Source organism: Taudactylus pleione, unplaced genomic scaffold, assembly GCF_031769625.1.
Source record: "Taudactylus pleione unplaced genomic scaffold, aTauple2 ptg000070l, whole genome shotgun sequence".
Classification (NCBI taxonomy): domain Eukaryota; kingdom Metazoa; phylum Chordata; class Amphibia; order Anura; family Myobatrachidae; genus Taudactylus; species Taudactylus pleione.
Window position 1 is genome coordinate 18,011,231 of NW_028284472.1, and position 25,972 is coordinate 18,037,202.

Genomic DNA, 25,972 nt, shown 5'->3' on the forward strand with positions numbered 1-25,972 from the left:
TTTCCTTTATTGCCTTCCGCATGTTTTTTTTTTTTTCATGGTAAGTGCTTGTACCCTCTTCTCAAAAAAAAGAGTATTTAGGGGCATATGTATTAATTTATTGTGTACTGTGTTATAGTGGCAATAAGAAATGATCACCCCAATGTATTGAAACAGGACTAATAGGAGCCTGTCCCTGCAAAGTGTTAGAAGAAGTGATCACTAATGCATTTCTGATGGTGCTCGATCTACGGATACCTCTCCTGCTACCTTTTGTGGAGTGTAGCCTATAGCACACCTCCCAACATTTATACATTGTAAATCGGGACCTAACAGATGTCTGATAGGGTGCATGTTCTCACAGGAAGGGGTGTTGTCACTTAACATCCCCATTTTATCATGCCTGGAGATGTTGCGCTGTCCGCAGACTCTCCCTGTACACTGAACAGATGCTGCAGGAAAAAATGGACTGTCCCGCCGATAGCAGGACAGTTGGGATGTATGCTATAAGCCAGTGGTTCCCAAACTGTGTGCCATGGGACACTTGCAGGGGTGCCTCAGGTTGTTGGTCTAGCACCAAATCAAACAAAAAAAATTATTTTCGCTAGATATCACGCAAAAATGTTTTGCTATATTAGGCCCTTAATTATATATATTATTTGCCTTACAACAAAAAAATAAATTTTCCAGGTAAACTACTAAATTCCTTGCAATACCGCCTCACAGCCTGTAGATGGTGCTGTCTCCATTTACTAATACGACCTCAGTCTTCGCACTGACTATATCAATCAAAATACACAGCAGCATTTAAGGGGCCAAAAACAGCAATGTGCCCCATTAAATAAACTTCAATCGAAAAGGTTTCATCAATGAATCTGTAATGACTTAAAACAAAGCCAAATACCTGGCATGTGTGTACAATATGGCAGTGTGTGAAGCTTGAAATAGCTCAATGACAATCCAAGCAAAACTGACTGGGAATGATCATTAATTGCGGAACGGTCGTGGGTGCAGGTGGTGTTGGCTCTGGCTGAGAGGGGAGGTATCGTCTGGGAATCCCATGTGCTGGACTGCACATGCTCAGAATGGGCCCCTCTCAGATCTTCTCAGTGCCAAGTAGGGGAGCCTGAGAGGCTCCATTGGCATTATGTGGCCCTTAGAAATATTTTGCTATGGGGGCCAGTGAAACACTGCTCCACATTTTGGTAATGTAGGCCAAAGGCCCGTCAGCCTGTGTGCATGCTGCTCCGCTGACTGCTACAACAGGACCCACAAATGCCGTAATTTACCTGGCTATTGGGTCCAAGGGACCAATACATGAAACTGGATCAATTTGGCCACCTACTCATGCCAAGTGGCAGGTCATCCCACTTGCGGCCAGCTTTATAATAATGTCAGCAGGCTTGTAGCACAGTGATTAGCATTGCTGCCTTGCAGCACTAGAGCCACAGGTTTGACTCCAATAAGTAGATCTGCCTTGAGTTTGTATGTTCTCCCAATATCTGCATACTCCACCGGAATTTCCAGAAGACTCCCCAATTTAGGGGGAATTCTCCTGGCTCCTAGGAGAGTAGACCAAGCTCTCGCCTCCTACCCACTTGTTCAGTGAATGGCATGATCATGGCCCTACCTCTCACAATGCCATTTGGCAAATTGTAGCAGTACATTGTAGGGGCACAGCCAGCAATACATTACACAGACCCAGGTATTGGGGGGAGGGTAAAGCCACTGTTCCTATGCAGCAGGGGTGGGGGTGGATGCGGCCTCTACTTGCCCCCTCAATGTCCCTATGCAGAGGCTGCCTCATGATTTACAGCACCACATCCCATCCCTTCCACCTGGAGCAGACAGAGGTCAGATACAGAAAGCAGGTAAGTATGGTCCTCACCCATCTTCACAAGGTTCTGTCCAGGATCTCCCATAATGCAGAAAAGTTTGCAATAAGGACATTCTCAGAGCGTACAGCACTGAGTAATAGAGGAGGAGGATGATAATAATGTCTTTTATCTTGAATTGTCTACCAATAGATCCGTTCCTAGTATACATATTTTTATAGGCAACATCTTGTGCAATCTATGCTACTAGCATTCACTTTAATTAGAACAATAAGCATTGAGCATACATATTCTATACACAGCTGCCAGTTTGGTTGTTGGACGTAAACATGTGATCAGCCAGAGTCACTATTTGAGGAAATAGATCAGAAGTTAGAATAGATACATCCCTAGGATTTGGGAGTGAATGCTAAATGACATTCTCCTTCCTATAGGTCCATATTCCTCTATCCAAAGCCCCTCAGCCATTTTAATCCAACTCACTATCTACAAAGTAAATAAAATGACTGTGACGCAATTTTAGGATGCCAGCTGAACGCAGCGGTCCTAGGCTGCTGTTTAGATGTCCTATATTGGGGTATGCAATCCCAGCGCGCACAATGCCGGTGGTCAGAATCCTGGTGCTGAAATCCCAACACATGCAGGTAAGTCATTTTACCATACCCCACTTTTCCCGCAGCCTAACCCTAACATCCCGGACAACATCCACCTTACCCCGCAGCCTAACCCTAAACCTAACCCTAATACTGACTGTCGGGATCGCAGCCACTGGGATTCTGGAGCCGGTCAAGCAGACTTAAGGTGCCCACACACCATACTTGCCTACCTTTCAGAATCTCTTCCCGGGAGAAGCCCGGGTAAGAGAAGCAGCAGGGGGGCGATGGGGGCGGGGCCTAACAAATCGCGTCATGCAGAATCACATCTTAAGCCCCCACCCCCTTCATGGAGACCCGCGATCGCCGTGGGTATTCTCCTCATTCTGCCCACTTCACTAGGAAGTGGGCAGAATGCGGGAGAAATTCCCACCCTTCCGGGGGTGCGGGGGGTTACCCGAAAAATCGGGAGCCTCCCGTGAAAACCGGGAGAGTAGGCATGTATGCCACAAACATAGCGACATTTTAAACGATTTGGCCGATTTCGACGAATCATGACGACGAATCGGGTAACAAAAGTACAAATCGTGAGTTTATACTCACGAGCACGATGCCGATGCGCGTCCCCGCTCGTCGTACATCGCATCTTCTGATCTGCTGTGCTGTAAGGCAGATTAGCCAATCTGGGATACAATGCACTGGCTTCAAGATAGATCTTTAGTCAGATTGGACATTTTTAACTCCAAATCGTGATCACGACGGCAAGGGAGCTCCCGTGAAAGTTCATGAGGAAATTGGCCATAAAATCGTATCGTGAGGACATCGGTATGTGTGTGGGCACCATTAGAGTATGTAGGAATGCTAACAGTACCATGCTGTTCCTATGCACTTTTATCTTGTATGACATTGTACCTCTCAATATAGTGTATAACCAGCATAAAGTCTTGTAGGTGACAACTGGTCAAGTATAATCACAGATTTTATATGCAGCGAAACACTGTGGTGTTATCAGATTCCAGAGTGTTCTTGCATTACAGCGATCATGACTAAATACATATTAGCTAAGGTTTAAACATTTCTGTGTATTTAGCCCAAGAGGGGCATGTAACTCATCAAGGCACAATTACCTGCTGAAGAGCGTGAAGTTGGTATTCCGGGGTAAGTTTTCACGAGAAAACAAACAACTTTCAAGTCCGACTTCTTAGGAACACAATAGTTACCTGCCTGCCAGCCCCTTTGTTTGCAAACTGTCAACACTGTCGTTTTAGCTGCTGTTTAGACTGTAATTGACATACAAGAGCACAATAACGCTCGCTGACAGTAAGGTAAGGCCAAACACTGTACATATGTACCCCAAGGCTACACTACTACACAGGCAATTGACTCCAATCTGCAGGAAACATCTTATATCAACATTCTAGGAGTTATATGCCCTAAGTCTCAGCATTTTCTATACTAATACATGTCTGTGGTCTGGTAACCATAAATCTGCTCCAAATTGATATTGAAATGATACGTAAACCACAAATTTATATATATATATATATTTTTTTTTTTTAATGATTTTCCATTAACCAGAGAAAAAACATGTAAAAACCAGATAAATACCAATAAACAAGTACTTTATGGGGTACATTAAAAGAGCATTCCCCCTGAGGTGACTTTGCTATTAAATGAGAGGAAAAAAACAAAACAACTTCCCCCATCACACTGCAACAGGCCAGCAACAGTCCTACATGATAATAAAATGCTGCGGACTCCGTGATATACATTTGGCAACAAGGGCCCATTTATCAAAGCGTATTTGAGGTATAATCTCTGAAAACACCGGGGGTTTACCTTAAATATTAAGTATCCCCCGTATGTATTAAGGATGGACGGCAGCAGGTTTCTCCAATACCTGCTGTGATCCCTCCATTACCACTGGCAACCACCTCCCCCATAGGTTTCTATGGGGGATGCGATGCTGCCAAATTTACCAATATCCGGAATGCCATGCATCCCAGATATTGCCCCCCGCAGCTAACGCCATCTGAAGATGCCGTTAGCGGCTGTAATCCTATGGGCTACACCGCGCACTATTAGCAGGCAGAGGAATCCGCCGGAACCCTCCCTGGCTATGGCGGATGTGCAGTCTGCGGGACTACGCATGTGCAGCACCCCTGCACTGACGGGCCGCTCTCCAGAGACATCGTAGGGACATGATGGGCTTTCAGAGCCCGTGTCCCTGCATATCCCGGATGATACATCCGCCGCTATGATCGCATTTTGCAATGCGATCATGGGCGTTCCCTGATCGTGTTGCAAAAGCGATCATTGATAAATGGGCCCCTAAATATGGTAAGCCACCAGTCACATCAAGGCGTCTCTGTTCTGGTGGTCCTACACTACATGATAAAAGCACCACTTTGGGTCATATATTTATGTGTTTCCAAATTGAGAACCAACGTGAGGATCCTCCAATATGGCACTACAAGGATCAGCATACCCTGCAGCTACTGATCCCATACATGCCTCTCAGAACAGTGATACATACAGTGGAAGTTGCTCAGTCAATGCATTGGCCCATCACAATGCATGCAAGGGAGGGGTTGAAGAAAACTTGTTGCCTACATGCAGTAGAAGCAGCCATTTTGTGGGATGAACCTACAATCAAATTGAGCGTATTACAGGAGGATCCCAAACGTGGTCCTCAAGGCTCCCAAACAGTTCAGGTTTTAGAGATATCCATGGCTGAGCACAAGTGGTGGAATCAAATTGACTGAGATACTAATTAAGTCACCTGTGCTCAACCATCTAAAACCTGAACTGTTGTTGAGCCTTGAGGAACGCATTTGGGAACCTCCAGCCTATTAGTTCTGTAGGAGACAGAAATATCCCAGAGGGACTTGCCTACCCTCCAACATGACCCCTTCCATAAAGTACAAAATGCTCTGTTCCTAGACTTTCCACCCAATGTATGATTGCAGTCACCTGTGATGAAATACCTTTCTCATCAATTACCTAGCTCAGCACAGGTGACTGCAATCATACATTAGGTGGGAAGTCCAGGAGCAGAGTGTTTTGTACCTAACGGAACGGATCATGTTGGAGGGTCTGGACTTGATTCATCAAACAAAATGGCTGCCACCTGTGTGTATACATGAGATGTCCAGTATTGCCATACATGACAAAATGGCTGCCACCTGTGTGTATACATGAGTGGTCCAGTATAGCCAGACATGACAAAATGGCTGCCACCTGTGTGTATACATGAGAGGTCCAGTATCGCCAGACATGACAAAATGGCTGCCACCTGTGTGTATACATGAGGGGTCCAGTATAGCCAGACATGACAAAATGGCTGCCACCTGTGTGTATACATGAGGGGTCCAGTATAGCCAGACATGACAGAAATTGCACATGTGTACCTGGAGAGAAGTGTCAGCGGAACAGGATACATCCTCCTTAACAAATGTAGCGAATGACTGTGTGTGACGTGATGGGCAGATTTGATGGCTGGGCATGTTTCTTCCATAGAATGAAGACTGGATACTGATGGTGGTTCTGTGAGGACACCGGAGTGAAACGTATTCTCCATCACAGGCTCGCAACGTATAATTCCTCAGCAGTTTAGAAATGTAACCTGCCACCAAAAAATTAAAACAAATTATATTTTTAATTCATTAAATCACAAAAGAAGTGTATCATAGCAGGAAATTGAAAGTCAAATATGCTTTGGTAATGGTTTATGCAACTGTTGTATCTTTACCATGAATACAGATTTAAGCTTTGATATGTGTGTAAAAGTTATCACTTTGCAATTAAACATAAGGGGGGGGGGGGTCCTGCGTAGTCGCATGCAGCCCCTTCTGTGCCTCTGCCTGATTGACAGGCAGAGGCATTTAAGGGGTGGTGCAGAGGCGACCGGCTTTCACGGAAATGGGGGCGTGTCCGCCCCATTTTCCGGGAGTGGCGAGCCCAGGTCGACGCAGTAACCTGGGCTCGCAAGTTTGCCAGCCTGAGTAAGATGAGGCTTAATCAGCTGGCCGACGGCACGGCGCCTTCCACCATCACGACCAGTGGTGGATTCAGAGGTGCGGCTGCAGCGCAGTCAAAAGTTCAAATAGGGGACTCTGCGTGCAGTTTTGCAATTGCAATCCTTGCTGAATCACCTCATTGTCTTCTAAATGAGTACATTTGTAAGTGATATAACGAGGCTAGGCAATCACAAGATAAGTACAGCAAAAGAGTTAAACATTAATCCCGTATTCTCTTAGTAACCATACATGCTGTGCTTTGCTACTTCAGATTTTATTTTCCCCAGTTTAACTGTTATGAGAGTTTCCAGTTAGTAAAATCTTCTCCCTATGTGGTAATGCAACTTTAAGATGAACCAAGGTTTTTACTAGCAAACTATCCTGTGTGTGGTCATCTCCAGAGCCTGGTGATCACTATACAGCACTTAAACCTGGTCTCCCTTACGTTGCATTGTCAGTGTCTATTAAAATAATATTTAAAAATGTTGGCAAGTACGTTATGTGCAAGTTTTACTCAAAATTAAAAGAATAGTAAAAAGTCCCAATATTCAGTACATAATCTCCCTTCAAATAGAAACTATGGACCCGATTCAGACCCTCTCACAAGCCGCCGCTCGCTCGTTCCTGGTCGATGTTATGCATTTGCGCATGCATTGTAGTGCACGTGCGCGAACTAGTCAGAGCGATCAGGTAGTGCTCGCTCGCCAAGCAAAGACAGCCCAGTGGAATGAGTGACAAGAGAAGCCATTTGTGGGTGGTAACAGGGGCAGGCACCTGGAAACGGGAGAGTGGAGGTGCGAACGCAGGCGTGCCTGAGCATCTTAACGTCATTTCAGAGGCGTGCATAATTAAAAGGCAGCGCGTCATAGTACACGTCACCTGGTATATCACACTGAAGTGATCGCAGTGCTCGCGGCAAGGTATAGTCAACCTCAAGCGCTGCGAGCACATCCGATGGTGCTCGATGTACCAATGTTTTCATGCACTTCCTGGAGATGACGTGCGCAAGTGGGAGTCTTATGAATGGCTGGTGGGCGTCTGCATACGCCAAGTGATCGCTCGCCAAGACAGTGGGCGTGCTAATGCCTTGCCGTGCGAGCGCCTGCCTTGCTGGGCGTGCGCTGGATTTGCATACGCTGGGAGCGAGCGGCCGCATCTAGCGGGTCAGGCCCTATGCTTTCAAAATGTTTGTGTTTTTTATATGATGGCAGGAAGTTAATTTTGCATATAAAATGTAAAGCTGTATAATTATAGGTAAAGATTTTTTAAAGGTAAATCTTCTTGCAAAGTTTGCTTATTACATTACATTATACGTAATCCATAAGGATGCAAGATGGTTTTTCCCAGGAAAGTAGTTTGGGTATAAATACGGATTTATAATCTGACAGGAGCTGATTGGTTGGTATGCTTCTCACTATCTCTCTCCAAGGCTTAGTACATCTCACCCTAGGGGGGGTATATTTACTAAAGTGTGGGATTTTAGAAGTGGGGATGTTGCCCATAGCAACCAGATTCTACTTATCATTTATCTAGCACCTTCTAGAAGATACTAGCTAGCATAGGCAAACGCAGAGGGGGGTTCCAGTTGCCTGGAAACCCCCCTCCCCAGCCCACAAAATGACCACAATAGAAATAGTAATATAATAGAGTTTTACTAGTGCTGCATGTTCTTCTGAGTATCACCAATTAAATAATTAGCACCACCTGTTGATATATTAACATGTGTTAGCTAGTAATAAATACACCTGTGCACCAACTAGGAGATCTGGAAAACATGCACTGCTATAGGCAATCAATAGGGTTAATATTAATACTTATAAAAATATACTATCCAGTACATATATGTCCAGGGCAGTCTGCTCCCCCAGACTCCAGGACTTGGTCTAATGCTCCGGAATGGTGCCCACATCTGAAATAAAAACATTCAGCTCAGGCAGGATGACCCTACTGCCGCACCTAATGGTGATCACTGGTCCTGGTTACTAACTCCCATATAGGGCCGTATTCAATTAGCGTTGAAAAGCCGTTTTCGATGAGAAAGTTTTGCCGGTGATGTCATTTTGCCAGGCGAAAACTTATCCCTGTATTCAATTCCAACTACTTTTCGCCGGTGGGGAAAGTCAAGGCATTGGAATCGGCGAAAAAGATTCGCCTATGAATAGCAGTCGAAAAAAAGTGCAGAATTGGGGTTTTGGGGTGCAAACTTCTGAAAACCACCCTGCACCCTTGGGACAGTCCCCCAAAGGTAAACTGTCAAAAAAAGTTTAAAAAATACTTAACACCCCAAAAAAGCACTTTCATTTTGGGGGCGAAAAAGATCAAAGTTGGGGGACAAACTTAAAAACTAGTGAAATAGACTCCAGAGGGGTCCCCTAGTATGTCCCAGGTGTTTTTTAAGTTTTCAGGTGCTTGCGGCAGGTGGATTTTTTACGTTTTTTTGAAGTTCACTTTAGCAACGTTAAAATATGCTAGCACCCATTTTCATGTACCCCAAATTTGCGGGGAGTAGTTATTTGCACACAAAAAAACTGCTAAATGCTATTCTTCACCACTTATGCAAATACGCTAATTAGCAGCTACTGAGAGCATTTAAGTACCCCAAATACCTTCAGCAGGGCTATTCAGGGGTTATCTATAGTTATCCCTAATGTTAGTGCATCTTTTGGGGGGTGTCAGGCTGATTTCCCCAAAACTGACAGGACTTTCATCTGTTTGAGTTTCGCCGGTTCCGTTTTTTGCAGATTTTTAATTGAATACGGGGATAAGCGGGGACGAGCGCGATACTTTTTCGCATTGGAAAACCAGCAGTCGGCGAAAAGTCCGGCATGCAAAAAGTACGGGTCTTTTCGCACCTAATTGAATATGCCCCCTACTCTACTGTACACACCCTTTACCTCCCGCTAGGTGGTGTAGCTCTTTTTTAAATCAGTGCCTCCACCCAAGTATAAGTAAGTAGTATGGGCCTACTTGGGAAAACCCCAATTTAAGTGTTTAATTATAGATGTGTCATGTAACATTGGTTCACACAATAAACATTGTACCAGAATAATCTTGTACATCTTTCCTCCACTGCTCTTCCAGGAAAGTGACGCACAAGATACAGTTTGAAAAGTACTTATACTGTACCTTCGTAAGATGGTTGTAAATTAGTTATCACAAAAGGTGCATACACACACACAACGATTTTTTGAACGATTATCGTTAAACGATATCGTTTAACGATAATCGTTTTAAAAAATCGTTCACTTTCTGAGTCAAACGACGAACGATTATTGTTCTTGCGCGTTCACGGTTGTAGTTTGTAGTTTGTAGTTCAGTCAGACTTGTCAACTCAACGATTTTCATTAAGTTAATATACAAAAATCGTTTGTAGTTCATAAAAATCGTTCATTACATTTAAATGAACATAGTAAATGAACAACTTTAGTAAACGATTTTAGTTCATTTTTTCAAGGTAGAAAATCGTTTACTAAAATCGTTCATTACCTCAATCGTTGTGGGTGTATGCAGCTATATTCAACTTTATAATTCCAAGCATTTTACATATGATGTTTATATGTTAACTGAACAAATTAGGCATATCATATAAAAACATATATACAGTCCATTAACTTAAATAAAAGTAAACTCACATGTCATGCAATAGTACACTAGCAAAGTCCCCTGTTTAATTAGAGAGTCCAAACGTCAGACAAAAGTGATGCATTTGCAATTTGTAGAATGTTCCTTATGCTCTCAGAGAATTTCGGGAACATCCTTCAATTTAGAGAAGATGTTAGAAGTTCTCTGTAACTGTTACCGGATACAGTTACTTTATTACCAACTATGGTTACTGACAGTGTCTATGATAACAAGTTACTTTTGTTTTAGTAAATAAAGTATATTTTGCTTAATAGTGAGGCTCTAACACCCCACTGCCCCAAACTCTCTCCGCTTCGCTATTATTAGTAATAGAGCTGGATGATGGAAAACTAAACAGATCTAGGTTATCCAGGTTCTGATTCCATTTATAGGTCACTTCTTCCTGTTTGCTTCTGTGAAATAGTTATAGGAATACAGCCTGCCATATTACAGGATGACACTGCGTGTATGTCCAGCGTAATAAGTCACTCCCATCTGCTGGCGGGCACTGCTGCTGAATATAAGATTCTGCCAACCGCTGCTGCTCTGAGCCCCTTTAGCTACCTCAAAGGTGTCACCTCACCCCTAGCTGGCTTCTCTGAGGTAGCTCTGCTCAAACTGCATGTCAAAGGGGGCTTACAGCCTTTAGTGCCCACCACCTCCTGGCCACACTGAGCCTGCGCTGATCCATCTCCTCTACCTTCACTGAATCTAGCTGTCAGTGTAAGCTGTAATACTCTCCTTGATGACAGGTGTCTGTGTAACTGTCAGTGTAAGCTGTAATACTCTCCTTGATGACAGGTGTCTGTGTAACTGTCAGTGTAAGCTGTAATACTCTCCTCGCTGACAGGTGTCTGTGTAACTGTCAGTGTAAGCTGTAATACTCTTCTCGCTGACAGGTGTCTGTGTAACTGTCAGTGTAAGCTGTATTACTCTCCTCACTGGCAGGTGTCTGTGTATCTGTCAGTGTAAGCTGTAATACTCTCCTCACTGACAGGTGTCTCTGTAACTTGCTGACAGGTGTCTGTGTAACTGTCAGTGTAAGCTGTGATACTCTCCTCACTGACAGGTGTCTGTGTAACTGTCAGTGTAAGCTGTAATACTCTCCTCACTGACAGGTGTCTGTGTATCTGTCAGTGTAAGCTGTATTACTCTCCTCACTGACAGGTGTCTCTGTAACTTGCTGACAGGTGTCTGTGTAACTGTCAGTGTAAGCTGTGATACTCTCCTCACTGACAGGTGTCTGTGTAACTGTCAGTGTAAGCTGTAATACTCTCCTCGCTGACAGGTGTCTGTGTATCTGTCAGTGTAAGCTGTATTACTCTCCTCACTGGCAGGTGTCTGTAACTTGCTGACAGGTGTCTGTGTAACTGTCAGTGTAAGCTGTAATACTCTCCTCGATGACAGGTGTCTGTGTAACTGTCAGTGTGAGCTGTAATACTCTCCTCACTGACAGGTGTCTGTGTATCTGTCAGTGTAAGCTGTAATACTCTCCTCGATGACAGGTGTCTGTGTAACTGTCAGTGTAAGCTGTAATACTCTCCTCGCTGACAGGTGTCTGTGTATCTGTCAGTGTAAGCTGTATTACTCTTCTCGCTGACAGGTGTCTGTGTAACTGTCAGTGTAAGCTGTAATACTCTTCTCGCTGACAGGTGTCTGTGTATCTGTCAGTGTAAGCTGTATTACTCTCCTCACTGGCAGGTGTCTGTGTATCTGTCAGTGTAAGCTGTAATACTCTCCTCGCTGACAGGTGTCTGTGTAACTGTCAGTGTGAGCTGTAATACTCTCCTCACTGACAGGTGTCTGTGTAACTGTCAGTGTAAGCTGTAATACTCTCCTCGATGACAGGTGTCTGTGTAACTGTCAGTGTAAGCTGTAATACTCTTCTCGCTGACAGGTGTCTGTGTAACTGTCAGTGTAAGCTGTAATACTCTCCTCGCTGACAGGTGTCTGTGTATCTGTCAGTGTAAGCTGTATTACTCTCCTCACTGGCAGGTGTCTGTGTATCTGTCAGTGTAAGCTGTAATACTCTCCTCACTGACAGGTGTCTGTAACTTGCTGACAGGTGTCTGTGTATCTGTCAGTGTAAGCTGTAATACTCTCCTCACTGACAGGTGTCTGTGTAACTGTCAGTGTAAGCTGTAATACTCTTCTCGCTGACAGGCGTCTGTGTATCTGTCAGTGTAAGCTGTATTACTCTCCTCGCTGGCAGGTGTCTGTGTATCTGTCAGTGTAAGCTGTATTACTCTCCTCGCTGACAGGTGTCTGTGTATCTGTCAGTGTAAGCTGTATTACTCTTCTCGCTGACAGGTGTCTGTGTAACTGTCAGTGTAAGCTGTAATACTCTTCTCGCTGACAGGTGTCTGTGTATCTGTCAGTGTAAGCTGTATTACTCTCCTCACTGGCAGGTGTCTGTGTATCTGTCAGTGTAAGCTGTATTACTCTCCTCGCTGACAGGTGTCTGTGTAACTGTCAGTGTGAGCTGTAATACTCTCCTCACTGACAGGTGTCTGTGTAACTGTCAGTGTAAGCTGTAATACTCTCCTCGATGACAGGTGTCTGTGTAACTGTCAGTGTAAGCTGTAATACTCTTCTCGCTGACAGGTGTCTGTGTAACTGTCAGTGTAAGCTGTAATACTCTTCTCGCTGACAGGTGTCTGTGTATCTGTCAGTGTAAGCTGTATTACTCTCCTCACTGGCAGGTGTCTGTGTATCTGTCAGTGTAAGCTGTAATACTCTCCTCACTGACAGGTGTCTGTAACTTGCTGACAGGTGTCTGTGTATCTGTCAGTGTAAGCTGTAATACTCTCCTCACTGACAGGTGTCTGTGTAACTGTCAGTGTAAGCTGTAATACTCTTCTCGCTGACAGGCGTCTGTGTATCTGTCAGTGTAAGCTGTATTACTCTCCTCGCTGGCAGGTGTCTGTGTATCTGTCAGTGTAAGCTGTATTACTCTCCTCGCTGACAGGTGTCTGTGTATCTGTCAGTGTAAGCTGTAATACTCTCCTCGCTGACAGGTGTCTGTGTAACTGTCAGTGTGAGCTGTAATACTCTCCTCACTGACAGGTGTCTGTGTAACTGTCAGTGTAAGCTGTAATACTCTCCTCGATGACAGGTGTCTGTGTAACTGTCAGTGTAAGCTGTAATACTCTTCTCGCTGACAGGTGTCTGTGTAACTGTCAGTGTAAGCTGTAATACTCTCCTCGCTGACAGGTGTCTGTGTATCTGTCAGTGTAAGCTGTATTACTCTCCTCACTGGCAGGTGTCTGTGTATCTGTCAGTGTAAGCTGTAATACTCTCCTCACTGACAGGTGTCTGTAACTTGCTGACAGGTGTCTGTGTATCTGTCAGTGTAAGCTGTAATACTCTCCTCACTGACAGGTGTCTGTGTAACTGTCAGTGTAAGCTGTATTACTCTTCTCGCTGACAGGTGTCTGTGTATCTGTCAGTGTAAGCTGTATTACTCTCCTCACTGGCAGGTGTCTGTGTATCTGTCAGTGTAAGCTGTAATACTCTCCTCACTGACAGGTGTCTGTAACTTGCTGACAGGTGTCTGTGTATCTGTCAGTGTAAGCTGTAATACTCTCCTCACTGACAGGTGTCTGTGTAACTGTCAGTGTAAGCTGTAATACTCTTCTCGCTGACAGGCGTCTGTGTATCTGTCAGTGTAAGCTGTATTACTCTCCTCGCTGGCAGGTGTCTGTGTATCTGTCAGTGTAAGCTGTATTACTCTCCTCGCTGACAGGTGTCTGTGTATCTGTCAGTGTAAGCTGTATTACTCTTCTCGCTGACAGGTGTCTGTGTAACTGTCAGTGTAAGCTGTAATACTCTTCTCGCTGACAGGTGTCTGTGTATCTGTCAGTGTAAGCTGTATTACTCTCCTCACTGGCAGGTGTCTGTGTATCTGTCAGTGTAAGCTGTAATACTCTCCTCGCTGACAGGTGTCTGTGTAACTGTCAGTGTGAGCTGTAATACTCTCCTCACTGACAGGTGTCTGTGTAACTGTCAGTGTAAGCTGTAATACTCTCCTCGATGACAGGTGTCTGTGTAACTGTCAGTGTAAGCTGTAATACTCTTCTCGCTGACAGGTGTCTGTGTAACTGTCAGTGTAAGCTGTAATACTCTCCTCGCTGACAGGTGTCTGTGTATCTGTCAGTGTAAGCTGTATTACTCTCCTCACTGGCAGGTGTCTGTGTATCTGTCAGTGTAAGCTGTAATACTCTCCTCACTGACAGGTGTCTGTAACTTGCTGACAGGTGTCTGTGTATCTGTCAGTGTAAGCTGTATTACTCTTCTCGCTGACAGGTGTCTGTGTATCTGTCAGTGTAAGCTGTATTACTCTCCTCACTGACAGAGGTGTGTGGAGCGGTGCAGCTGTACTACTCACTGCAGCTCTTATGCTCACCACCTCCCTGAATGTCTGGGGACCTCCGCTGTCTGTGCTACTGACCACCCGCCTGAATCATTAGGGGTGACTGTGTGCGCTGGCCTGTCTGACCGCATCCTTCCTACACACAGACACCGATAATGTCTGACTCCCACCACCGCTGCTGGCCACTACTGCTGCAGACACTTACGGATCCTTGGCCGCTGACAGCTGATCAGGAGCCGCCCGCTCAATGAACGCCACACTCTCCAGTCCCTAGTTTCTGGACAGCCGCAGGCGACTCCTCCACCCCATCGCCAATAAGAGCCGGACCCGGACGCCAAGGCCACAAGCTCCCTCTCCGGCTCCACCATTGCTAAGCTGCAATGGGGTTGGGCACTGAAGGGAGGGATCAGCAGACTAATGGTGCATACACACAGTCAGATATGTCAGATGAACGATGAAACGATTTGAACGATATTACCAACGATTAACGATTTCTGACAATATTAAAATGAATTAAATCGTCAAAATCTGACTGCAAACACAGACAATGCCAGATAGCGTTATCTGACATGCGGGCAAGCGCATCGTTCATCGTTGCAGGCCCACATGTCAAAGATATGAACGATTTTTATAATAGTTATCGTTCATATCAAAGAAAATCTGACCGTGTGTGCGCACCATAACTCTCAGTCTGCTGGCAGCTCCTTTTATACGTCTCTGTCCCTGCCCCTTTTTTCCTGACAGGAACCCAACCACTCCCAGCCATATCACTCCGCCCCCTACTTCCCCAGTGCATGTGCATCCCACACACTGTGCACATCCTCGCCACAGGGAAAAAAAAGTACCACATAAACTTCTATGTAAATACATTAATTATATATATATATATATATATATATATATATATACACACATACACACACACACACACACACATATATATATATACATACACACACACATTAATCTATATCTCTATATCATGAACTACAATACTCCATTATAAATACATGAGACATACATTTTACCTCATGAACTGTGACTACAGTACATATATATTTGCCTTATATATGTACTTATTACCTTATATATGTACTTATTAATATGGCATGTTATTTAACCCTTAACCAGGGTTACACTGTATATGCTGAAATGACACACAATACAGTTTGTATGATGCATTTTAAAAGGTAGATAAGTGCAACTTATGTCCACTTCGTGGACTGGCCACACTCTAAAATCAAGCATTTGGAACCCCCCCCCCCCCCCTCTAGAAATCCTGCGTTTGCCACTGACTAGGATCTTATTGGTTGCTATGGGTAACATCACCACTTCTAAAAACCTGCACTTTAGTAAATATACCCCTAAGCAATGCTCGAAGCATGCCGGTATACAATGGTATAGTGTGCCGGTATATGATGGTATAGTATACCGGCACTTTCAGCACTGACCCGCCGCCGAGAGGCATATGGAGAAGGCACCGCAGCTGCCTTCTCCACATGCCAGGTACCCACTGAAATTGTGTTACTAGCGGGTGCCTGGCGGCTCCCTCCCTGCAGCCGGAGGATGGAGCTCACTCCTGAGCTCCGCCTTCTGGCTCCCGCAGTGGGTGTTGGGAGAGACACTATTACAAGGGGCACTACTACTATGGGCCCTATTAATGTGGCCAATGTATTGGGGGCTCTATTACTCTTCTGGGCAATGAATAGTTGGCACTACTACTGTGGGCAGTGTATTAAGGGCACTACCACTGTGGGCATTGTATAGAGGGCACTACCACTGTATACTGTGAACTACTACTGTGGGCATTGCATAAATGACACTACTACTGTGGGCATTGTATAGGGGGCACTGCTAATATGTGGCATAATGTGTATAAGGGGTACTATGGTGTGGTACACTATATTGATGAAAAAATGGTGCGTTGCAAGGACACACACCCTATTAAAATGGCCATGCCCCCTTTTCCGGCACGTGCACGTCTTCGGCATGCACATAAGTGCAACCTTACATTTTCCATACCCCCTACTTCAAAATTCCCACTCGACCACTGTTCCTAAAAGTTGAAAGTCCTGAACTATTGTTCATCTGTATTGGAACCACTAATTTCTGGGTTTGTGTCTCAACAATTGTTCGTCCCACATTATACGACCAAAGCTAAGAGAACTAAATAAGCCAGTGATAATGAATTGTGGACCAGAAGCATGTCCTAAATGTGTGGCGTCTTCTGAGCACCTATTATATACTACACCCATACGCATGATCTAGTAAATATTTTTTATACGTAATTTCTCATGGGAGGAGCGCCCTAGAATAAATATCACATGCAAGAAAAAGAGGTATTATTCTAAAGTGGGGCACTGAATAAGCAGTAACTCCTAAAAGCGAATTAAAAAACGTACACCTCAAATATAGGGTATTTACCACAGTCCTTGAACTAGAATGCAGCTTTTGGTATTGGAGGTGTATTATTATCCAGGTCAATTATCAACTTAACTTATTGGTTGTTACCTCTCCAAACCCTCTATACCTGAAAATGCACTTCCATCGGCTAGTGCAGTGGTTCCCAAACTGTGCGCCGTGGCACCCTGGGGTGCCTCGGTACACTTGCAGGGGTGCCTCCGGTTAGTGGTCCAGCACCAAATCAAATTATTGATGGTCAATGTAATGTAAATATATGAACAAACAGAAGCGCAAACCTGTCCACCACCACATAACCTAAGAATGACAGGTCAGCACAATACACTTCATTTTACTAAATTTTTTTCTGAATTTCTCAACAACAAATTTTGGCTTAGGGGTGCCGTGAAAACAATATTGATACTCTAGGGCGCCGTGATTCAAAAAAGTTTGGGAACCTCTGCACTAGAGGCTCTTATATATTATTCTGAATCCTGCTGGTTACTAGAATGAAATTGTCATGTAACTACACATAGTAACTATTTTTTCTGTTACAAAGATACTGATCTTTGTGCAGCTGGGAACAATCTCCACTGCCTATCATTCTGCTGTCTCTGTTATCCACAAAAGGTCAAATCAATTGACGTATTCAGCCCTCTACCTGTATAGGTGCAAATAGTGTATATCTGCCTGCAGTATCATTCTACAATAACCAGTAAACCCTGTGTAATTCACTCATGCTTTTCAACAATCTGTGTTATAGAAACCAGTTAAACATCTGGTACACACTTTAACACAGTTGTGTGTGATCCAGCAGATTATCACACTGCAGTTGTAGACTGCTAAGGCAATGTAGAAGTATCAGTCCAATTTCATGTGTATAATATCCTCATAGGGTGCTTAGATACCCTTATTATATTCCCATGGGGTGCTTAGATACCCTTATTATATTCCCATGGGGTGCTTAGATACCCTTACTATATTCCCATGGGGTGCTTAGATACCCTTACTATATTCCCATGGGGTGCTTAGATACCCTTACTATATTCCCATGGGGTGCTTAGATACCCTTATATTATATTCCCATGGGGTGCTTAGATACCCTTATATTATATTCCCATGGGGTGCTCAGTTACCCTTATTATATTCTCTATTATATTCTCATGGGGTGCTTAGATACCCTTATAATATTCTCATGGGGTGCTTAGATACCCTTACTATATTCTCATGGGGTGTTTAGATACCCTTATTATATTCTCATGGGGTGCTTAGATACCCTTATTATATTCCCATGGGGTGCTTAGATACCCTTATTATATTCCCATAGGGTGCTTAGATACCCTTATTATATTCCCATGGGGTGCTTAGATACCCTTACTATATTCTCATGGGGTGCTTAGATACCCTTACTATATTCTCATGGGGTGCTTAGATACCCTTATTATATTCCCATGGGGTGCTTAGATACCCTTATTATATTCTCATGGGGTGCTTAGATACCCTTATTATATTAAAGCAAATAATGTTTAGAGCGTTAATTTTTTCACTTTTCACACTGATAGTTACTCTCAGGGAGATTCTTTTTGATACTCATTTAAAACCACAAGCAGATGTCATTCCCAGCGATTCATTTATGTGCTCAGGTTAAAAGTCTGCTAGTAAGGGCGGCCACACACGGTAAGATATTTTATACGATGTGTACGATTTCGGTCGATAGTAACGTGCGATCGTACACATTGTATGTTGTTTTGGTGTACATACGATGCACGTCCCCGCAGTAATAAAAGTGGATCGCCTCTCGTAGTGGAAGACCGTACGAGGGCAACCTATCTTACCACAATGTGACACACATCGTATTCACTTTTGGCAGGTAATATGATCCGATGTCTGATTACGAGGTGTATAAAAATCCCTAGCCTCTCCCCTCCTCCATAACATACCTAAAATGGTGGCTGCCTTTTATACCCCCTAGATAAGGCCTCCCCTAATCACATTCCAGCAGATTCATCGTAATGGTTATGTGCACAACCAATCACTTGTTTAAGTTTTGTAATCGTGATACGAAGCATCGGATCATAGGATAAATCGTATACCTTTTGAACATATTGTATGTAAAATTTCAAGGGAAATCTTATAAGACGTATTGTATGTCCTTTATATCGCATCGTGTATGGTCTGCATATCATGCATACAGTTCTATTGAGAACACTTTCACTTGATCCTAGCTATATGGCAGGAATGTGTCTGCGGTCACTCTGGGCAAAAAATTATTACAGCAAATTAGTGAGTGTGTACAGTATATCACCTATTCAAATATACACACATTATATATATATATATATATATATATATATATATATAATTAATGGACCTTATATTTGTAGAGTAGCGATCTTTACATCAGATTTACTGTTAGGGTCATTCTATTGCAGTGTCAGCTATAATCAGAAAGTGTCACTACAGAGTAAATTATCCCTCCTCTCTGTTAAGTATAACTCTAGATGATATAGCCTATTAATTAAGGCATTCAGTATGCATGAGGATCCTCCATTCCACGCTGATCTAGGTTCACTATTATAAATGCAATGTTTCAATAGTGGATTGCACATTGGAGAGTCATTGTATTACTATTTTTTCATATAGCTGCTGCTGTCAGCTTTGAAGATAAATCCCCCTTGAGGGCTACTCTCCACTCAGTCACACTGCACAATAGGTTTAAATACACATCAACGCCATTATGCACATAGCAGGAGGTATTGCTGCAAAATAAAAATAAAAAACAATGTATTGCTAATTGCCTAAATAGAAGCTAGCTCGGACATTTTTTACATTAAAAGGACATATATGCATCCATCAAACTGGGTCCATTTGACGTACGTTTCGCATCCATGATGCTTTATCAAGTGGAGTAACCAGAGTGTGGCTGCTCCCTCCTATTTAAAGGTTGTTCCACCAATCAGACTACTCCTCATTTAATTACAACAGGAAAGAGGTGAGATTAACCCCCGATATCCCTGAACTTACATTGTAACAGCAATTATTCAGCTACACAATACTTTCATTTGAAAATGAATTACATAGAATGAATATGCAAAGTAGATAGTTATACAAACACAAAGCCTATTCCTAAGTATTGGTTGTTCCTGTTTGTACGCATGTGTCATTTCCTTGTATTCCATATAGTAATCACATTATTGGGTGCGTCCTGTCTTCCTTCAACATTTGGTGCCTTTCTTCCCTATTCCTTATTATTATAACTCCTCATGAGTGCCCATATCAGTGATCGAGTATTTAATAATCCCTTCAGTGTATTCTGTGAATAAAAATCACCATAAGCCATAAAAAAATGAATTGAATAAAATGTCACTAAATCTGTGAAGATTACAATGGACTACTATCCTGGTGTGTGCTGATTGTTTGTAGATCATTGATAATCAATTTATATATATATATATATATATATATATATATATATATAAATATAGTTGTGCCTGTGTATTATTAGTTCATAAACATGTGGTACAATCATAAATTATATCTCCCTACTGCAAAGTGCACACAAATTATTAAAGTGCAAATATTAAAATTTGCGAAAAACTCATTCTGTAATGCTGCAGGGATTAGGGAATTATTTCATACATTTATTTTATACATATAGATATATGGAAACCAATGATATAAGGGGGTTATATACTGTATTGAATTTCCCTGTAATAAGAGATATGTGGGAATGACCACAAGACGAATGTTGGAGCATGTGGGTAAAACCTGCAATACAGCTACAGATGTTGGAAATTTCAAACAGATAACATCAGTAGCACGACATTTTTTTCATGTACATCATGCAAAATTTGGACTGGTGCCCCCTATCAGATAATCCCACCAGCAATCTTATGTCAGGTACACACTAGACAATGTCTAGTGTACCCGACCTCGTCAGTGCCTGGACCCAGTGGGGGAGCCGGCATCGCCAAGTGCAATACACACTTGCAGATGCCGGCAGCGACGATGGGGGCCATGCTGGATTTGGCAGCATGGTCCTCGCTAACAATATCCCCCGTCGGTCCTGCATTCAGGGTTGATGGAGGACGTCGCTGATGACATATGGATATAAAATACATATAAAATAATCTATTATTGTGTGTTCTATGACAAAAATAAATAAATATAAAAATAAATAACTAACATGACTACTCGCACATGCCGATCAGCGGCGTGCGTTCCACAGTGAGTCAGGGTACCTCCCCCACGTGTAGTGCACGTATTACCCCAATTGGAACTTCTGTATAATCCTACTTCCTCTGTATGGAGCGCACAGGTCTGCACAGCCAATCAGCAGCGCCATGCGTTCCATAACCACCACAGCAGAGCGACATGTGCGTCAGCCTCCCACCACTTCCTAATAATGGAACGCCCCAGCCCTCCCATCCAATCACCATTCCACCGCCGAAACAGCCAGGTAGCACTTAGGTAGAAACATTAATCATAACAACAATAAAAGGTGAACAATTACCATAGTAACTACACATTGATATATAAAGAATCCAGAATATGGTAATATACTATTAGTATATAAGGATAATAAAATTATATATATATATATATATATATATACACATAATTATATATATATATATATATATATATATATATATATAATTATTAACAGTTTCTTATATAGCGCAGCATATTCCGTTGCGCTTTACAATTGTAAACATTAATAGAACAAAACTGGGTAATAATATACAGATATATAGGTAGTATATATATATATATATATATATATATATATACACACACACATATATACATATATACACACATATACATAGTGGCAGTCAAATGGTCCGGCACTCATGTGAAAACATCCAAAGGTTTGCAGAGGTGCCTTCACATAGTAAAAGCATACACAGTCCAGGGTGCGGCACTCTCCATAATAAATACTCAGACAACTTTTGCGTTATATCAACATCAGTACATTTCGTACTATCGTCAGGATTACAAATATAAAAAAACCTACATCTTACAATTATATGCCATCCATCTCTAAGTGAAGTCACGCCGAGGAAACCGGGACCAGCAACCCGTCCGGCGGCGACTAAAGATGACTTCATCATGTTCAAAGACGCGGACGCATGACACAGAGAGCCATCACCAAGACAACAAATAAACAAATGATCAGCACTGGAACAGAAACAACATGGCATATCAAAACAATTGAAAATATACAGTCAGGTGCATAAATATTGGGACATTGACAGAATTTTCATATTTTGGCCTTTATTCACCACCACAATGGCTTTGAAATGAAACAAACAAGATGTGCTTTAACTGCAGACTTTCAGATTTAATTAGAGGGTAATTACATCCAAATCAGGTGAACGGTGTAGGAATTACAACGGTTTCTATATGTGCCTCCCACTTTTTAAGGGGCCAAAAGTAATGGGACTATCAACTCAAAAGCTATTTTATGGACAGGTGTGGGTTATTCCCTCGTTATTTCATTATCAATTAAGCCGGTAAAAAGGTCTGGAGTTGATTCTAGGTGTGACATTTGCATTTGGAATCAGTTGCTGTCGACTCTCAATATGAGATCCAAAGAGCTGTCACGATCATTGAAGCAAGCCATCATTGGGTTTGTTTAGATTTTTCAGCCTATCAGAGAGATAGAAAAAACATTAGGTGTGGCCAAATCAACTATTTGGAACATTCGTAAAATGAAAAAACGCACCGGAGAGCTCAGCAACACCAAAAGACCCAGAAGACCACGGAAAACAACTGTGGTGGATGACAGAAGAATTATTTCTCTGGTGAAGAAAAACCCCTTCACAACAGTTGGCCAAATCAAGAACACTCTCCAGGAGGTAGGCGTATATGTGTCAAAGTCAGCAATCAAGAGAAGACTTCACAAGAGTGAATATAGAGGGTTCACCACAAGATGTAAACCATTGGTGAGCCACAAAAACAGGAAGACCAGATTAGAGTTTGCCAAACAACATCTAAAAAAGCCATTACAGTTCTGGAACAACATCCTATGGACAGATGAGACAAAGATCAACTTGTGCCAGAGTGATGGGAAGAGAAGAGTATGGAGAAGGAAAGGAACTGCTCATGATCCAAAACATACCACCTCATCAGTGAAGCATGGTGGTGGTAGTGTCATGGCGTGGGCATTTATGGCTGCCAATGGAACTGGTTCCCTTGTATTTATTGATAATGTGACTGCTGACAAAAGCAGCAGAATGAATTCTGAATGGTTTCGGGCAATATTATATGCTCATATTCAGTCAAATGCTTCAGAACTCATTGGACGGCGCTTCACAGTGCAGATGGACAATGACCCGAAACATACTGCAAAAGCAACCAAAGAGTTTTTTAAGGCTAAAAAGTGGAATGTTATGCAATGGCCAAGTCAATCCCCTGACCTGAATCCGATTGAGCATGCATTTCACTTGATGAAGACAAAACTGAAGGGAAAATGCCCAAGAACAAGCAGGAACTGAAGACATTTGCAGTAGAGGCCTGGCAGAGCATCACCAGGGATGAAACCCAGCGTCTGGTGATGTCTATGCATTCCAGACTTCAGGCTGTAATTGCCTGCAAAGGATTTGCAACAAAGTATTTAAAAGTGAAAGTTAGATTTAGGATTGTTTAGTTTGTCCCATTACTTTTGGCACGTATAGAAACCGTTGTAATTTCTACACCGTTCACCTGATTTGGATGTAATTACCCTCAAATTAAATTTGAAAGTCTGTAGTTAAAGCACATCTTGTTTGTTTCATTTCAAAGCCATTGTGGTGGTGAATAGAGGCCAAAAATATGAAAATTCTGTCAATGTCCCAATATTTATGCACCTGACTGTATACAACAATAATAATAACCCAATAGCTTAACTAATGATACATCAAGATACAATAAACATTATCACAATGCAGTAAAGCACATAAGAGCACAGTACTGATCATAAAGATACAGATCAGAAGCATGAGAGAACAACTGATTCATTCAATCCCGAGGGCTAATACATTCAAGCGGTGAATCCACCTCGCATTGCATTGTAATAATAAGCGATTACGATCGCCTCCTCTAATAGGTAGGTGCACATGATCAATCATGCGATACCGCAGACTCGCCAAACTATGATTAAATTGGACGAAATGACGAGCCACAGGCTGCTCACTGGGGCCGCTCAATAAGGCTGCCCTTATACTAGAACGGTGCATATCCATTCTTTCTTACATTGGGTTTTTCCAATGTAGCATAATCCACAGGGACACAAAATCTGGTATACTACAAAGGTGGTGCACTTGGATGTGCATCGCGTTTCTATGTGATGACGTCACCACGGCGCGTCCTCCAGTTCAGAGGATCCAGCTGAAATGGGCCTGTCACGCTATCCTTGGGGTATAAGCTAGCACAATTTTTGTATTTTTCTGTATTTCCTGAAGAAATTCAATAAGATTGAAATGTTGATACGCCATTACATTGTGTTCTGATCCTTTACTTTGGACATAGCCCTGAGTGCCGCACCTTTGGATGCATATTTGGCTGTTTTGGCTTGTGTGGGCAACAGGTGAAGTTACTTGCGTTTGTGTGAGTGCCGGATCATTTTGTGACTGTCCATTGGAACAATTCTCTACACAAGGAATTGGACCAGATCAAAGCACCCTGTTTTCTTACTCCAGTAGACAGCGTATTCTCAGGACTGTATTTACATTTTTTTGTTCATTTAACCACACATTGGTGTGAGTGTCTGTTTGATATAGTGTGCATTGTGTCGGATGCATTTATTTTTTGGTATCATTTGTACCATCTTGGCTCTAATTGACTCCAGTGGAGAATTACTATGGCAGAATCTAATGCTAATCCCTTTGAACAATTCGATCCACTAACTTTACCTCAGCATAAAGTATTTAGCTTTTTGGAGTCTGAAGCTGATAACATTTTACGTCAAGATCAATTATTTGACTTATCAGAGGCGCTATCTACTGATATTGTATTTCGAGATCTTCTATGTTTGAAAAAGGAGGTTGGCTTCAACTACCACGCTATTTCCTTGAGTGATTATCATCGCTAAAGGAAATCCCTAGAGGCTTCAGGATATGCAACTGCCCAACTATCGGCAGATTTGATCCACAATTCTGTCGTAAATGGATCGCTATATTGAACAAATGTTCAATGGACCTGATGCTGCTTGTTTTCGATCAGTCAAGTAAAGAGATGGAGGTGATAAGAGACAAAATATCTAAATTTGAGACTATACATCACCCTAATTTAGTTGCAGATACCAAAACTGATTGGATCATGAAAATGAACAACCACCTAGCGGTGTATAGATGGGATTTGATAAAGTTTAAATGTGAAAAATGATCTAAGGTCGATAAAGACTATGAGTAGCACCAAGTTTATCGCTGGCTCACTGGTACCAGAGGGGAGGAAAGAAAGAAACCTTTTTTTTTTTAGAAGAAATAGTTACCCTAAAACCAACTTGGACACAGACACATCAGCCGAAAGTAAAAGCACAGCCAGTGATAACGAAAGATCATATAGACGATGACGGGATCCATCTACCCTTTTAGGGGTTGTCATCCGTAGGAAGGGAAATTTAAAAGAAGATGTAACCTTAGAGGTGGCCAAAATCAGCGACAACGGGCGTGGAAAAAAAAACCCACCAGTTCAGCCCAAGAGGAAATAATCTTCAATCTGTCGAGTCATATCTTGTCTGATAGTGAACCGAGAATCCTCTCAAAAGGTCTCTCTTTCGTTCCCTCCAACAATTTTCTCGATCTCAGATGGCAGGTTGAAAAACAGCAGCTCAACCGTAAATTAAAACTCAAGGAGTATTTTAATAAAACTTCCATACCACCGATGATACAAAAACCTATACCACAAAAATTAAGACCATTGAAAAAGAAATCAGTTTTTGCCCCCTTGTCTAAAAACCCCTCTATTAAAACCTTTATGAGGAGGCTGGATCAAGAAACAACCGAATTAGTCCAAACTGCAAAACCAGTGCATCGAAACTTAACAGCGGGGGAGAGATTAGCACTAAGGAATCTGAGACGTAACGACCATCTTATTATATGACCCAGGGATAAAGGGGGCTCTATTGTGCTATAGGATCTGCAGGATTATAAAAATGAGATTACAAAA

At 42.6% G+C, this 25,972-nt stretch overlaps 1 protein-coding gene across 2 annotated transcripts in view; it reads right to left on the minus strand.

Annotated features, from left to right (window-relative positions):
- The window catches only part of EVA1A (eva-1 homolog A, regulator of programmed cell death), a 477,272-nt gene that overhangs the window by 386,088 nt on the left and 65,212 nt on the right, over nucleotides 1-25,972 (minus strand). For both annotated transcript variants that reach the window (XM_088467277.1, XM_088467276.1), the window contains exon 2: nucleotides 5,818-6,032. In XM_088467277.1, the coding sequence (XP_088323403.1) occupies nucleotides 5,818-5,913 (96 nt within the window). In that variant the 5' untranslated portion in view covers nucleotides 5,914-6,032. The remainder of the gene's footprint in view (nucleotides 1-5,817; nucleotides 6,033-25,972) is intronic.